We start from the raw sequence: 16825 nt of genomic DNA on the forward strand, positions 1-16825 counted from the left end.
CTGGCAGCACCAGGGATCCCTCCGCCCCATGGTACCTTCCCCAGGGCACAGGAGACCCTGACAGCCCCGTCCCCCCAGGGTAGAGGGGCTCCCCAGGGAGGGGGCAGATCCTGGCAGGGCAGTGCCGGGGGCTGCGAACCGGTGAGCAGTGGGGTGGTAAAACGGTGACAAGTAATTGGTGTCCCGGACGGTCCTTTCATGCCGACGCCGTTTTATGGGTGAGGAAATTGCTTGTGAGTCAGGAACACAGGAGACAAATTTAGGAAGTGCTCTCTGAATGTGCCGGGGTCAGGCGCCGAGGCCGAGCGCTTGAAACCTGGGTGGCCTCGGCGCTCGCCCTGCGCCCCCCCCGGCTCCTCGGCATGGGAAAGCAGACCTTTTATCTTATCACTGCTCTTCCGCCGCCCCGGCCTCCCCTGCGCAGCCCCCTCCCGGCACAGCCGCTCGCGCCGCAGACACAATGCGCGGCGGACAGCCCTGCACCCACCACCCTCCAGGAGCACCCGGCACGGGGGGCTGCTCCCACCCACCCGCCTGCCAGGGGGCTCAGGGTGCCCCGCATTGTCCCACGTCCCCTCACCCCACGGTGCCTTGTTGGTTGGGCCGCCCGATCAGGGACCAGCCCTGGCACAAGCTGCTGTGACCCCGGGGACGCGGCGATGGGGAAACACTGATCCAAAGGTGTCCGTACGCCGTGGAGCGAGCGGTGCCCACGGCCGCTTCCCATCCCCGTTGCCGAAGGCGCCGGGGCAGGCAGACCCCTGTGCCGCAGCGTTGCACCCCACACCTCCTCCCTCCCCACTCTGGCCTTCCCTGTGTCCCTTCGCGCGCCGGGGAGCAGGTTCTCCCTTTTGTTCGTTTGCTACGGTTTTAATTGAGAGGAAAGGCCATGGCCCCATTAAAGCGCGCCCGGATGCCGGCGATGGCTACCTTGAGCGTGCAGCCCCCTTCCCCGCCCGCCGCCGAGCGCACCGCATCGGGCGGTTTGGATGTATTTTTCTTGATCGCTGGCCAAGCGCTCTCTCTCCTGCAAAGCAGCATGTTTCTCATTTTCTGTAGGTTTAACTCCAAATTAATTTGTAAGTGATCTAGGTTTCTTGCTCCCCGAAAGATACCTAATAGCGGGGGGGAGCTCCTGCCAACCGAAACGTCTCAGCGGGGTAAAGGAAAAGCAGGAAAAAGAAACCCAGGAACTGTGACCCCTGGTGGGTATTTAACAAGGTGTCAGGGCGAGGGATTTTTGGAGCCAGCTAAGTGGATGTGACACTGGCCGCGCGAGTCAGGACCAGCTGTGGGGATGTTCCTGCCATGGCGGTGGCTGCTGTTGCCAGGTCTCCTCCTGACCCAGCTCTCGGGGGATCGGGACTGGGGAGGGATGCTCAGCCCCTCGCTGCCTGTGCTGGTGGGTGCTGTGAGCCCCAGGGTGCGAGGAAAGTGGGGCCAAGAGGAGATGCTTGGGGAGGCGGAGAGCCACCCGCAGCACAAGCCACCGGAGATGCCCTCGCTGGGGGACGGAGGGAGCGTATTCGTGCCTGGTGAGGGTCACCGAAGCACCGGCACCTGCAGGTCGGCAGGGGAGGCCCTGCGGGGTGGGGGTCCCGGAGGCCGGTGTGTGGCAGGAGGGGGCCAGCGAGCCTGCCGGGCACCCCTGCCGCATGGGAAGCGGGCACAGTTTAATTGGGCAGGCGGCCGCTCGGCGGGGCCGGCTGCTGGCAGGCGGACACAAGCTCTTTTGTCTCCACTCTCGCTCCCGGCACCGGCTGGGGCTGGCAGGGCCCAGAGCGGTTCAGCCACCGAGGGCTGAGCTCGCCACCGGGGCAAGCAGCCAAACCCACCCCGGCTCCTCGGGCTGTCACGGGCCCTCACTGCACGCGAGGAAGCACCCAGGTGCCTGGCAAGGATTCCCGGCTGATGAGGGGTTCGGAAAGTCGTGGCAATCCCCAGCAGAGAGCCCCGCAGCCCTCCCGGTGCCCGCTTCTTGCCAGCAGAGCCAGCGGGAACAGGTGAGCTCCTCGCCCTCCCCGCTGGCCGGGGTTCCCGGGCACCGGCTGCATTGCCACATTGCCAGTGTCCAGTAGCAGCAAGGCTGTGAAAGCACCTGGGCTTTCTCTCTCCGAAGCAAGATCTGAAAGGAGGGATCTGCGGCAAAAGCAGCCACTGCTTTCGGATCCCAGCTCTTCTTGCATCCCCCCATCCCTCAGCTCTGCTCAGATTCCCTCTGCAGAGCAGGTTCATCAGCCAGGGGGCTGCACATCTCCCCCCTTCTCCGGCACCCTCCGGCATGGTGGCTCCCCAAGCCCTTGGAGGATGTCTGTGAGGGTGGACATTGGCAGGTTTGGTGCCGGCTGGGGAAGAAGGGGCTGACTGACCCCCACCACATGCATCCTCTGCCTGCCCATTCTCGGGGGGAGCAGCACAGTGAGGATCCCAGAAGCCTCTTCTCCCAGACCTCCCTCACCACAAGGTGACTATGAAGATTGGAAAGGACGTCATGGTGGGAGCAGGACTCATTTCCAGGTGACGCAGGAGGCCGCCCGGCCACCACCCAGAGGGAGCCGTCCTTCCCAGCAGAGCAGCCGCAGCTCCCCGCACAGAAAGCAGAGCTGGGACCACTGGGTGCGCCGAAGCCAGCGGCGGATCAGCAGCGGCCACAAGCAGAGTGCGGCCAAATCCCTTCTTCCCGGCATCCGGCACCAACCGCCCCCTTTGCAGAAAGGCCCAAGCAGGGGGAGACGCTGCTGTTGCTCAACGACCTCGCGAGGGCCCAGGTCTCAGTTCCTTCCCTGTGAACGGCTGGGCAATGCAGCCGAGTGCTGCAACCCGAAGAGCGGGCGCTGTCGCGGTGGCACAGCCTGGCCGCGTTTGGCTCCTGGAGTCTCCCAACAAACACCTCATGGGGAATTCCCGATGTTCCCTGCCCAGGAGCAGGGCTGGCTGCTTTGGGGAGATCCTGGTACTGGGGTGAAAACCAGAGCATAAGGGGCTGCAGGACGTTTACTCATCAGCCATCTCAAATGTCCCCACCATGGCCACTGGCTACTCCTCACCGTCCCTTCCAGCTCTCCCAGTGCCAGCAGGCGGCTGCACCGCGGCCCCGGCACAGGTGTCAGCACCGGGGACCAGGGTCCTGGGGGACAGCATTTGGTCACCACCTCCCCTGCCTGGGGCGACCCGCCGCGGGGTTAAACTCCCCAGGGAAAGGAGGGAGGAAGATAGCAAAAACAATCAGAAGAATTTGTTTCATGCTGCCTGGATCCTTCCCCGCACGCAGCAGTGTTTTTGGACGGCCAATTTATAATCAGCAGTGTGGAATGTTGTAAATTAAATATTTTTAAACAACTTTGCTCTCTCTCTGGTTAAACATTTCAGAGATCGCTCTTTCTTGTCTGTCTCTTGCTGGGTGGTCCCTCCATTCGCCCGTACATCTTCCTCAAACACAATTAACCATTTAGATGTTGCACAAAGGAATAGCTTATGCATACAACACCAGTCACTCGCTGCTCCGGCACTGGGGGAGGGAGGCAAATAAGAAGGCAGCTTCTTTTATTTTCTACTAAAAACAAAAACAAGAAAATCCCTTTTTCCTTCCCAAACTATCCCATTTTTCCTTGAATTGTAAAGGCACCAATCCAAGCTCATCAGCTGTCTTGGTGCTCAGTCCAACAATCCCCTCACGTCCCCCCTCTCCTGAAATTCAACATTAGCATTTTAAAAGCCTTAAACATACAAGTTTATTTAGACTCAAGCTCTCCCAAGCTCTTGCTTTCCGTATTTATATACACACGTATTTTAACGTATATAAAATGTCTGTCTATAGGGCCTGGAAGGAAGTTCTCGTCTGCCGGCCCGTCTGGGAGGCACAGGCGCGGCTGTGGACCTTGGCTCCCGGGGGATGCAGCGAAAACCAACAGGATCCAGAAATCAGCTGCCCGGCTGAGAGCGAGCGAGCCTCTGTGGGATGGGGTGGGATGGGATGGGATGGGGTGGGATGGGATGGGATGGGATGGCTGCTGCAGGGATGCTCAGGGGTTTGCTGAGTGCTGGACCATGGGGACACTTCCATGTCCCCAAACTAATCCTGTGGGTTGTCTGGTTGCCCTGTGCTCCCCTCATGGCAGCAGGGAGGCTGGGATGGGGCACGGTGGACAACCTGTAATGCCAATGGACCCAGCCCTGATTGCACGCTGCAATCTTCAGTCCTTTGAAACAGGTGACCGAAGGCCACAGGGACGGCAGGAGGGTGGCAGTGATGGCCACTGTGATGTCCTAGGACCAGCAGTAGCAGGGCAGCGGGTGACACCGTGCTCTGTGCACTGTGCAGTTCTCCCACCATTGCTGCCAGTGCAGGCGATTCCTCTGCGAGACCCACCTGTGGCTGGATCTGACACTGCCCCTAATAAGGCACCACAGCAGGACCAGAGCAGCCACTGGCCTGACTGAGGATTTGGGGCAGTGTGGAGGCAGCAAAGCGCCTCCTGAACACACCGGTGTTCCCCAGACCTGAAGGGTTTCATAAGGAAAACTCTGTTCTCTTGAGACAAGAAGGTCCCACCAGCAAAGTCCAAAGGATGGGCAGGGCATGGTGAAAACCACTCCTCCCAGGCAGCCAAAGGAGGGAAAGTGGGGTAGAGAAGCCAGCAAAGAAGCCAGCAAGAGCAACAGAGCTCTGCATAATAAACCTTGGAGACTGGAGGCAGTAGAAGACTGGTGAGTCCTCATGATGGACTCCAGGTGTTTGGGGACAGGCCTGCTGCTAGGACTGCACACATTGCATCAGCTTGGTGGATGAAGGGGGAGCCAGACCAGCAGACTTGAAGCCATACGACCGCTCAGCCTGGCACTCCTCTCCCCTTCCTGCCCGCGAGCCAAAAAACTGTCCCAAAAGCGAGATCAAAGCCTGGTGCAAAGAAGGTTTTGTGCTCCTTTGATCAGCGCGGTGGTGGGCAGCCCGCTGGCTGCTGCTCGTGTCCCCTTTGCGTGGGAGCCATCCACTTCAGGTGGACCGCAGAAGGGACTAGATGAGCTGCTCCTTCCTCAAAGACCACAAGGGTCACCTACAAAAGCAAACACAAAGCTGAGGGAGGAGAGCTGCAGCTCTGGGTATCTGTAACGGCCCAACAAATGCTTTTCCCAAATCTGCATCTTCCAAATGAGCTTGGCTGCAAACATCTGGGGAAGCACCTCGCCGTAGGGCTGCTGCAAGCGGCGCCCACCTCTCACAGAAACCAGGGCAAGGAGGCAGAGCTTTGGGAGCTCCTGGAGTCTTGGGGCTCCTAAGGGCTCGCTGACACACAAGGCACTGACTAGAGGCTGTGCCCAACCGCTGCAGGCAGAGCAGCGGTGAAGGTGTCACTGTCACGGTGTCCTAGGGGTGCAGGGACCCACAGGAAGAAGCATGGGCAGGTGTGTGCACACACGCTGCCGCTGGGCTCTGCACCCACCAACCTGCTGCCCTGGTCCCAGAAGCCTTTTAGGAGCTGCGGGCGGGACACCGCTCAGTGCCCCCCAGGGGTGCTGCTGGCTGGGACCACAGCCAGGCTCCGCTCCACCGCGTGCAGATGCAGCATGCAACGTGCCGTCAAGAAACTTCTCGCATCAATCCCAGCTGCGCATCTGCCAAGGAAGAGTCCATGACAAGCCTGTCCAGGAAGCTGGGAAGCTCCATCTTTTAGGAGAAACATTGCCTGCAAAGCACCGCCCGGGTGTGAACAGCGCGGTGACGGGCATGGGCTGCAACACTCAGCTGCCAGGGCGCGACGGAGCAGAGAAGTGAGGAGACTTGCTCTCTGAGAGGTGACCTGATCCTTAAAGCTGGTGAGCAGCCCATACTTGTAACATCGTCCTGAAGGTCTGTACGACCTAGGGCCAAACAGTCACATCCAAAAGCACCTGGGAACAGAACTTCATTTCCTTGGTCGCCTCCCACGTTTTCTTGAAGACTGTAATGTTTATCACTCGGTGTACGAAGGTGCCTGACTCAACCCATCATCTGCTCACCTGATGATGACAGTGGTGTGGAGACCAGGTGAGATGAGGAAGGGTTAACCTCTCAGTGCCCGCCTTGGGATTCCTGAAGGCCCTATTATCCTGAGTTATTTTTCATAATTACTGCCACACACGTAGACTACATCAAGAGTGAATCTTCACTTTGATAATTTGTGCTGTGAAATCTCACTTTGGGATCTACTTTTATCTCACACCAAACACCTGGAGGTCGTAAAAGGCAAAAAGGAAAAGAAAACGCCTCAAATCCCGGCCAGGTTTTCAAGTGTCAGAGAACACTAAATTAATGCTAAATTCTAACCGACACAGTAAAGAGCCCCCCACCCTCTTCTTAAATTAGCTAAACAAAAGGACTGAGACACTAACATATAATTAAGGAACAGAGAGGTAAAGCTGTGGCTAAGTAAGGGGATGCAGACCTTTCAGAAGTTAAGATGTATCCTCAAAACAGAGAGGGAGAAGGCTTTGTGTTTAAGCAAAAGGACTGGGAATCAAAGTCCCTGTGGACCTCTCAGCTTCGCCACAGCCTTCTGCTAAAATGCAAAGCCAGGTAATTATGCTCCATTCTGCTTCTGTTTCTCCACACCCAAAATGGATGCCTCGCTCCCTTGCCGCACACGGAGACAAGAACTCTCTTTAATTAACCTTTGTAAAGCCTCTGCGATCCTTGGATAAAAAAGGCTTCGTACCTTAGGAACATGTTTGCGCACATTCGCGAGGGAAAACCTCCAGCACGGAGCCGGGGCTGAACTGCAGCGCGTTTCTTCTTTCCGCAGCTTGTGAAGGGCCTTGAAGCCCATCCGTACCCGTTCTTTCCAATCTGGTCCTTTAGAGGAGGGATTTTGTTTCTGAAACTCAGGGAATGTCTGGATTATAATCTCTCTCCTGGCAAATTAGCTAGGAAACAGTAATTTTTACTCAGGTGCCCATGAAGCACACGTTTAAAATTTATCACCTCAGTTAATGAAATATCATCCTAGCCAGTTGCTGTAAGCACCTCTGGATGTCAAACTGCCAGGGGCAGATAAATGCCCCATTGAATCCTACTACATTCTAATAAACAGCTTTTAGGTAGGAACTTGTGTCCAATTTATAAACGTTAAAGAACAGCTTGTGTTTCAATCCCATCCAGGTGCTTTACAACTCTGGCACAACCCCTCACCACGAGGCTGTGTGTTTCACATTAGTGCACTCAACCCATCTCACAGACGTAGGTATCGTCATCCATAGGTCATCTGGATGTGGGGAGGGACCTCCTGTCTGGGATTAGGAACAGCGAAAGAACCATCAAAAGAAAGCAGAGAGTACCCACTGCTTACACCCCACTCCCTCCACACCCCCCTTGTCCCTCCAGCCCTCAAACACTTGCTCTTGGGCAGGATTTCAAAGTAACGGACCAAACTGGAAATGGGGACCAAACTGGAAATGGGGACCAAACTCCTCAACTGCATTACAGAAGAGAAGAGGCACAGTTTAAACGTTTCCGTGCTATGGGGCAGCACCGTGAGAGAGACCAAGGAGGAGGCTGGCGAAGCTGCAGAGAGCAGCCCACGTTACCGCTGCGTTTCGCTGCCCGCCTGCTGCGATGGATGATGAGACGCACCAGCAGCATCCCAAGTGGTTCCTCCCAGGCTCGGGAACAGTGGCACAGGACGGCAGGGACGTGGTTTACACGGCAGGCAGGGCGGCTAAGTCATTCTTCGGAGTGGGCACAGTCTGTGTGGTCCCCGCTCTCCCTTCTGCTGGAAAAGTACAGTGCGTTTGTCGGGCGCGCAGGAACCGATATTACCCGGCACAAACCCGCGTGCATCCCAATGAGGGGGGAGGGGATGACGGACACACCGCTCTGTAAATACTTCTTTATTAAGACATAAATACAAAGCTGAACAGGAAAGGAGCAATGACGGGGTAAACCGTGCCAGTATGGATGATCTTGCTACGTTTGAACATCTGGTTCTGCTGCTGGCTTCCATAAACTCATCTTTAAAACCTACTTGGGTTATATCTCCATCAGCTGTTCGGTGCCCACAATGACTTCATTAACATGTTTGGCTGAAAAGAGAGAGGGAGGAAAAGAGGAGGAATTGAGTTTTGTGGCAGTGCTTCAGACCTTGCATTTTGCAAATCTGCAACTTTAAAACAAATGAGAAAAGCAGATTCTTGGGAACTCAAACATGGATTTGCTGCCTTTCTTTGGTCTCCAGCGTCTCTCAGACAGCATGGCAAAAGCCTAAACAACTGACTAAACATTAGGAGGTTTCTCTAATGAGTTTTCACATGTATGTGTCACTACTAAACAAGAGGAAGTCACAGCTGCTGCTGACAGGTGTACACCCAGGTCAGGCAAAGAACCACCGACACCCAACGTGCAGATCTCGCATAGAATTAAAGATCAGTAATGCACCCCAGCCCTAAAAGTGCCAGGTACCCTCAAACCGCACAGAGGTTGGGCAGGACGGGGGCTGTTCAGCATCTGGGGCAGCATGAGATCCTCTCAGCAATCCCAACTCAGCCCTGGAAGCTTAAAAAAGGGCTTTGATTTAAAATTTAAAGCTGACTTCTCCCTCCTGGATGGAGCTTCTCCAAAAGTATCTACACAAAGGTCTCTGAGCACAGATACCCCTGAGGGTAACAGGGGACAGTCCTCCTCTGACTCCCATGGAGCAAATTTGTTGGAGGCGCAACTTCTACAAGGTCGCTCCTTTGCATGTTCCCAGGAGCTCTGCACAGCCCCAGTGGACACATTAACGGGCCAGTCCCTGCCCCAGCACTGTTAATGCACTGTACTGAAACAGCCTTCCCTTTAAAATGCAAAAGCAGCTTGTCAGGGAAGGACTGCAAATAAAGGATCTAAAGCCAAAATAATAAAAACACGCAACTGAAAGCCCAGCGCCTAAAAACCCCAAGCATGTGGCCTCAGCGCGTGACACAAAGCTGGTGTGCTCAAAGTGGGTGTCCTCCAGGTAGCGCGCGGGGGAGGCGGTGAATCTAAATTGCTCTCTGAGAGCTGGACACATATTCAGGTGGGGCTCAGGTGGTTTGAACCATGCCCCGAGGCTCCCGTCTCCCCTTCTGCACACCAGGAATAACAATGGGCTCTGGAGCCAGGGATAAAGCGTGGAGGCCTGGGAGGCGCTGGGGGCCGATGGAAGCACCTCACACAGCAGCCGAGTGGGTAGCCAAGGATGGTGGAAATAATCGGTTATGTTTTATTTACCCACCTAAAACTCCTCCCACCAGGGGAGGGGATTTTGCAAGACTGCGGCACAACAACGAACATGCCACCTTTGGCTAAGTGAAGAAATTCCTGGCAATCTCCAAACTGGTTGGGCTAACAGGATGCTTCTCTTGGTTTAAAATTCAAGACATTACCTTTGCACCACGCAAACCATTGCTCCAGAAAAGGTTTGATCACAAAATGCTCTATAAATGTCAAGGAGTTTTGGACCGCAGCAAGATAATTTCCCACTACAACCCCAACCCCGCAATCATACGGATCCTGCTGTCTCCTCAGCCTGGGTGACAGAGTTGGGTTACAAACACAAGCGCCTTTCAGAGACCCTTTGTGAAAATAAAAGTATGGAGATCAAGGAGCTGCTTCTCACCTTCAGCATCAGTTCAAGCCATTTCGTTCTTTGCTCAGGGTATTTAGAGGCAATTGATGATTAATCCTGAAGCCTCACGCTAACATCTTGGAGCTTGGAATGTGAAGCCCAATCTCAAGCACTTTGGGCAGGATAAGCAGAGGTGGATGCAGTGCTCAGGAGAATAAGGGACTGACTGTACCAGTGCCAGGTGCAAGCATGATGTAGGTAGCACCACACAACCTCTCCAGCACAGCCCTGCCAATAGCCCCAAGTCCAGCCTTCAGCACCTCTCTCCTCCCGTCCTGGACCCCACACAGCTTTGCCAAGGTACCTCAAATCCAACCCGCAGCACTTCTCGCTGTAACATTCCTCACCCCCAACAACTTTCCCAATATATCTCAAACAGGCCCTGTAGCAACTCCTGTGACTCCATTCCTGAACCTCCTCCAAGCAGACTACCTATCAGGTTGATTTCTGTGATGTGAATAAGACCCTGGCTACCATCCAGTGCGAGTAATTACGTTATGCCTCTGCAGATTAAACATGCCTTCATCTAGGCTTATAAAGAGCCATGTCAATTTATGGTTCTATATATAGGTTATCTGTAGCAATACTTTTTAATAGGGAACTTCTTGCTTCATTTCAGACAGAATCCTGCACTGTCCTAAACATGCAGAGCTGGGATAGGTCCTGTCACATACTTTGTTGCAGAGGTGGTACCAGCTATTTGTATTTTGCACTGACATGCTTGTAGCCACCTTATGATATCTTGCATTTTACACTGGATGAGTTCAAAATGGTTTTTTGAGAGTGGGGAAACTGAGGCAGCAGTGAGTTCAGGGAGTTTAAGCAGCCAAAGCCACATGGGCAATCAGAGCACGCATCCTCTCATTTCCCATCCCTCTGCCTGTTTCGTCTCCTCCTCGATCCGTGTGGCCCAGATTCTCTGAAGCGGTCACACACGACCTGACCCGCATGTCACAGCTACTTCAGAGACTCGCATGAAATCACCAAACTCATTTCTCCCTGTACAGGCTAAAAGAAAACACATGAATGTGCCTGCCTCAAATTCGCGAGAAAGTTTTGAAGCGATAAAGGGAATGGTTTTGCTAGAAACAAAGCCCGATTCCGCACCCCGAGGGGATGCGATAGGCTGATAAGGATTCACTCCAGTTCCCTCTTCCCTTCCCAAAGCTCTCCTTGCGGAGGGAATTCAGACTCCACTGTGTGTGCCCGAGAGCCGAGCTGCGGATAGCGTCTCATTATCAGCCGTGGCTGCCAGTTGCCAGTGGCTCTGGCTGGTACCAGCAAGCTCAGTTCATGCAGAAACTCTGCCTGAAACTGGGGGAGGAAGGAGAAGTACCTCACATGCTTAACTGTTCAGCTCCCTTCTCATCCCCAGCTCCCCATTAGGGATTTCTTACCAGCCTGCCTTTTATCTGACACTAGCAGGGTTACAGATGCATTCAGCCCACAGAGAAACAGGGATCAGAGAAAGGACTTTCAGAAAGTCTTAAGACTTGGACTCTGCAACCTTAAATCATGTTCAACTAGATCCTCTCAGATTGGGAGCATCTGGCACTAAGCAAATCCAGAGCTGATCAACACATTCAAACCTCCTGATTAGCACTTTGCTTCAACTTGCTGACGCAGCCCAGCCTGAAGTCAGCCTGGGTGCTTGAACCGCGTGTCCACGGAGATTTTACTGAGTATAAATCAAAAACCTGTCACTTTTTATATATGCATTCCTGCTTTGGAAGACATTTGTTTACACATACTGTACACTAGCCCCTTAAAAACATACACACAAGGCAAGAAGAGCTAGAGAGCGAGCTGGGGAGCAGAGCAGCTTTTGGTGCTTGGCTAAAAACAAATTGTAATGCAAATAAACAGAGGGGAGGAAATGACTGGGCAGCCCAACGCAAACCCCACCAGCAGCCGGGGACCCAGCGCTCCCCAGCCTTCCTGGCAGGTTCCTGCCAAGCTGCTCACAGAAAGGGGATGCCGGAGCATTCCTTTAAAAGCCATGTGAAAGCATCTCCTTGTTGTTTGCTCAATTAGCCCCAGACAGATTGCTGCTGCTGCTGCTGGTGGCAACGCTGGGTTGTAAAGGAGGAGGGGAAGGAGGGGAAAAAAAAGAGAGGGAAAAAAAAAAGGTTAGGGCCTAGGCCCAGGACCACCACGAAGTTCCAGCCCTCAGGGGCTCCAGAAAACGTTCAGTTTACTCACTCAATTACATACACTGTTTTATAAACCCTTTAAAATAAAATAGAAAACAGTCCCTGGCACAGAATTACTGCTCTATTATACAGCAGTGATGAAAGCCACTGCTGTGTATTTGCTCTCTTTAAAGCAAGAGATAGTTTAACTTAAAAAACTAGGCAGGGGGGAGGGGTGGCTGCAGAAACGCATGCACGAAAACACGCTGTGGGTGGTTCCTACCACATTCACCCAGGACAGAAAGGATCAGAGAGTGGGAGAGAAGAGCAACTTGTCTCTGCAGTGATGGTTGGCCCTGGAAAAGCAGCTAGGTTGGGGGGGAGAGGAACTAAAGGGGCTTTAGGGGATGGGAAGCAGCTGAAGCCTGACTTTGGGAGGCTGGAGGGTGTTTTAAATTACATGTAGAGATAAAGAAGGGAAGCAGGTGATGTGGGCTGATTTGTTTGTGTTTACAGAGCAGTGGGGCTTTCCAGCTAAGGCCTGCTCTCTCCCAGCCAGGCTTTACTTACTGGAGACCGGGGGAGACCATGCTGTGGCCCCGAAGGCCAGGAGCGTCTCACAGACTTCTCCCAAGCTGCGCAGCCAGCAGCAGAGCCCGAGGCTGTCCCGGAGCGATGCTCCCCGTGAGCAGGGCGCCCCTGCCCAGGGCTGGGGTGTGCAGCTCTCCCCAGGGTGAAGGCGCTGATGATGGCTTCAGGTGGATCAGCTCCAGCCCGCACCTGGGGTCTCCAGCCCATGGACCAGGCGGGCAGCAGAGATCTCACTCCTTCCTCACACCCATTCCCAGCAACTGCCAGTGCCCAGTGCTGGTTCTTATAGTTCAAACGGTATTAACCCCTTTGCCCTCAAACTTGAGAATAGACACGTTTTGGGAGCGTAAAGGTAAAGGCAACACTGAATTCAGTGCCTGAAGAGAGATGAATTTACTGTGGCTTGGAGCAGATGGATGAGAGGAGTGAAGGAACTGAAAAGAGAGCTGCATGGGAAAGTGATCAGTCAGGGTCTTAGGAGAAGCGTTAGTCGAGGGAAAAGGAGACAAAGAGCTGGGGATGTGCCCAAGATAGCAAGTTCCTTGGGGAGGGGGACACACCTGGAGCCCTAGTGTTGGGGCAGAGTCTCAGCAAAGTGTCTGAGAAGGGACTGGCTTGTACCAATCGATGTGCTGCCATGGGGTATCAACACCTCTTAGCAAATGCAAGCGGGGATCTCAGAAAAGTCAGTCTGAAAGACTCTGTCCATGCCTCCTGCTAAGATGGCAGAGATGCCCTATCTGCCCGGACAGTGCTGCCCGCCGTGCTGGATGCAAGCAGAGGTCCCTTTCCTTTCTCAGCATCCATTGGGGTGTTCTTCCTGGCTCTTTCATGTGGCTGAGCTCTAGCAGAGCACAAGTGGTTATTTTCTCTGCGTGGAGCATGTAAAAATATTTCCACAAGGTTACGAACTGCTGCCTTATGGGGTAGACTTCACAATCCACACGCTGCGCATGTGGCAGCTCATTTAACCCACTCATGCAGGAAGCCTGAACTTCCCCAGCCAGCAATGACAGTGTGCACAAGGGTGACAGTCCCCAGCGGCAGAGGGGAGGACAAAGTGTCACTGGGTAGATATTCAAGGGAAGTTTTATGCCATTGCTAAGGCCATAACTCAAATCATTTTTATACAACTTTGAAAAGAGGCTTATTAGGATCAGTTAGAAATGTAGTCACTGCATAGTCACTGAAACAAAAATGATAACTATTTAAGAGATGTCTGTTTTAACTGCCAACTAAGATATTTGTCAGGGACACTCAGTAGTTAAAACTACTTCAGGGAACAAATCACATGGACCTCTCGGTTTTGCTATGAATTTACACCATTCCTACATCATCTCCAGCTCATCTTGCACCTCAATGCACAATATACATGTGTGCACTGTTTAGTCTGTGTCTGTTCTTTGTGAGCTTTCATAACTCCCATCTGCACCGCAGCATGCTTTCTGATCCCGACCTTGTGTCGTGCTAGGTGTTTTCAGCTCCCGAAGACTTCACCAGGAGGTACTCAGCATCTTGCAGGAGCAGATGCTCGCCCCTACTTTCATGCAGCGAGAGCATCAGAAAGTCCCTCAGTTCCTTCCTGTCCCTATCCTGCTAAATCCTAGCTGGGGCAAAGTGTCCTCACAAGCAGTCATCCATTCATAAGAGGAGGTTTCATGAACTGTACCTGCCTTCAGAGGATGACATTAGAGAAAAATGTGCTCTTTGGCCCTCATTAAAATCAAACAATCTTACTCTGTTTCATTGAGAAGTCCTAGAACTCCAAGCTTGGAACAGGACTTGGAAAATGATCGCAAACGGGAGCCAGTCCTTACTGGATATGTGCCTTTTTCTGTTCTTGTGAGAAACCACACAGTTTTGGCTATGTGATAAGCCTCTGGAAAAAACCAAAATCTTAGTTTGCACATGTTCTCAGGAGGGCAGGCACAAGCTCCAGAGACTGTCTGCAGCGAGCACTCCCGACCACGGCAGCGCAGGAGGAAGGCAGGGCTTCCCCTGCACCCCATCGGCACAACTGCTTCCCTCCGTGCCCAGAATGATCCTGCCCGGGCACGAGAGCGGTGCAGAAGGGGGATGCGGTCTGACTCAAAGCAGTCTGGGGGCAAGTGCCAGATGGGAAATAGAGCATGGGACTGTTAGCCAAAAGGATTGGAAATCACAGCTACGGTCAGACCAGAGAAGTCAGGTGGGTGTCTGGGAATAACCAAGGAAGAGAGAAAGACAAGAATCTCCATGGGAGAAAGACTAGATTAAAAAGCAAAGAGAAGGCTAGAAATGGGATGAGGCTGGTCTTAGGACAAAGCCACAGTGGGAGCTGTGAAGCAGGAGTCAGGATTGGGTAGGACACAGGTGATGTAGTTGGGTCCCAATGGCTGTTGCTGGGAGCAGGAGCAGTAAAGCCAACAGTAACTACTCCTCCCAGCACCAGGAGTGGATCCCATGAGCATCCCTGAATCCTGCTGGCAAAGAGTTTCTCTTGCCCCGTTGCAGATTCTGCTCTCCTTAAGGAAGATGACCCACTGCTATCAGTTGCCATCAACTGAAACAGCAGAAAGCTGTACAATGGAGTTCAAGTGTTTGACACTGCTAATGATCCATGCAAGGGCCACCATCATCCCGCATAATAAAACTGGGGTTTCTGTTGTTGTTGTTCTGTTTTGTTTTGGTTTTTTTTAGTGGACTGAACCTTCCCTCCCAACATTTACAAAGAAAATGCTAAGGCTATCCTGTCAAATCTGTAATAGCTACAAAATGCCACATGTAACATACAACTTCAGCACTTAAGCTGGCCAGTCCAAATGAATGGACATGTGACTGGAATCCCCCTGTCTCTCGGATCTCTGTAAAACAGGAGGAAAAACCAACTACGTTCATACTGAGGAGGCAAAAAGGAGGTTGTTAATGGTTGTGAAGCATTAAGATGACAAATGTTGCAGAAAAGCCACAGAAAGGAAGGATCTTGTCTCTTGCGTAGTACACAGTAATTAAAGTTTCAGACACTAACTGAAAAAATACAGGAAAACGAGGAAAATGGAAAATCCCTGCATTCAGCAAGCACTACTTATTCTGGGTGTTGACTGTGTCAGGGCACCAAGGAAAATAAAATTCTATGGTGGCATAAAAACTGCACAGGAATAAGCACAGTGAAGTTTTAGTCTGCAGCCTGGTCACAGAGGTGATGCTGCTACTAAGTACGTACCAGGGCACCAAGCTAAGATTACATCAGCATCATGAATGCTGGCATTTTTTCTCTTTCTGAACACGTGCTTTGTGGCAACAACACTGCTCTAATGCACTTTTTGGGTATGCAATGATTCAAGCTGTCCCCAACAACACTGGCTCCATAACTCCCAATGTGCATAAAACATCCCTGCCCCAACAAGTTTTATATCAATTTTGCTGATTTTCCTATGTGTGTGTCTTCATCATCTCTGTTCTTGGTGTTGCTCTGAAGAAAGGTTAGGCCACCTTACTGTATATACCTCTTCCTAGCTAACCTATAGCAGATGTAGAACATACTCCCTGCTGAATCCGGGCTGGAAAGCCCTTTGGGAACTGCACTCACTGACTCTAGGGCTCATCTGATTCCTTGACTGGCCCATCACCAGCACGTCCTCTCCCGAGTCCCACTTCAATGAGCGCATGCGGCTTTTGAGCTCCTCTTTAAGAACAGGTTCATCAAAAAGGCTGGAGCATGATCCTAATAACTGTCTTTGAAACAGTGATTGAATGCCCTGTGCAATTAAGTTCTTTCAGAACTGCTGCCTGCCGTTTCCTATCCCATTAATAATGGTACCAACGTGTTTTTCAAACTACTACCTGTGTGAGGTAGCTTTCACAAAGCCCATCTGTTAATTCTCTCCTAGCAAATTCCTTAAATTAAAGTATCAAAGAGGAAGGAAAGTGGATGCTTCCTAAGCTTGGTAATAAAAGCAGTAGGAAGAGAATAGTATGGCTCTCAGGAGGCATGGCTTGCAAATCCAGAAGTTTCATAAAACTCCATACCTTGACTTTAACAGAGGCACTTAAAAGTTCCATCTCTGGCGGGTGTTGTGCCAGTGCTGAAGTCGACACAGGACTGGAATGTCATTGCTGACAGTCACCTGTCCCCTCCTGTGTCTCTAACTTTCTTTTCAGTTTGAAACTACTAAGCTGCATCTGATTTACCCCCGTAACCAGTGTTGGAGTATTCCCTCTATTTAGGTGTCCAGAGCTTTGCCAAGCCCATTATTAAGCGATGAGGGCTCCCACCACGTCCCCAGGGAGATTATCCCACAGCCTACCAGACCACATCGTTAGGAAAACGTTCCGGATAGCCAACCTAAATTGTGTTTAATTCAATCCCATTACTCCCAGCTGTACCATTTGGACCACCCTAAATATGCCCATATTCTTCCACAGAAGGAAAAGGATGAGAGCTGGTTTGAGTTACATTTGCCTGTCATTTGTGGTAGCTGTTCTGCTGCCATCCTCCTTGCATGG

General features: G+C 52.4%; 1 protein-coding gene across 4 annotated transcripts in view; it reads right to left on the reverse strand.

Annotated features, from left to right (window-relative positions):
- Positions 1-3813: 3813 nt before the first annotated feature.
- The window catches only part of EIF2B3 (eukaryotic translation initiation factor 2B subunit gamma), a 101237-nt gene continuing 88225 nt past the window's right edge, over positions 3814-16825 (reverse strand). The window contains exons 12-14 of one of the 4 annotated variants that reach the window (XM_080348544.1): positions 6693-7745; positions 5446-5997; positions 5044-5054 (exon numbers count right to left, since the gene is read on the reverse strand). In XM_080348544.1, the coding sequence (XP_080204670.1) occupies positions 7672-7745 (74 nt within the window). In that variant the 3' untranslated portion in view covers positions 5044-5054; positions 5446-5997; positions 6693-7671. Of the gene's footprint in view, positions 5998-6110; positions 6208-6692; positions 8056-16825 lie in introns of those variants that run through there. The other 3 variants (XM_080348542.1, XM_080348545.1, XM_080348543.1) reach the window with 3 other exon arrangements.

This window comes from Nesoenas mayeri (assembly GCF_963082525.1).
Source record: "Nesoenas mayeri genome assembly, chromosome: 8".
NCBI lineage: Eukaryota > Metazoa > Chordata > Aves > Columbiformes > Columbidae > Nesoenas > Nesoenas mayeri.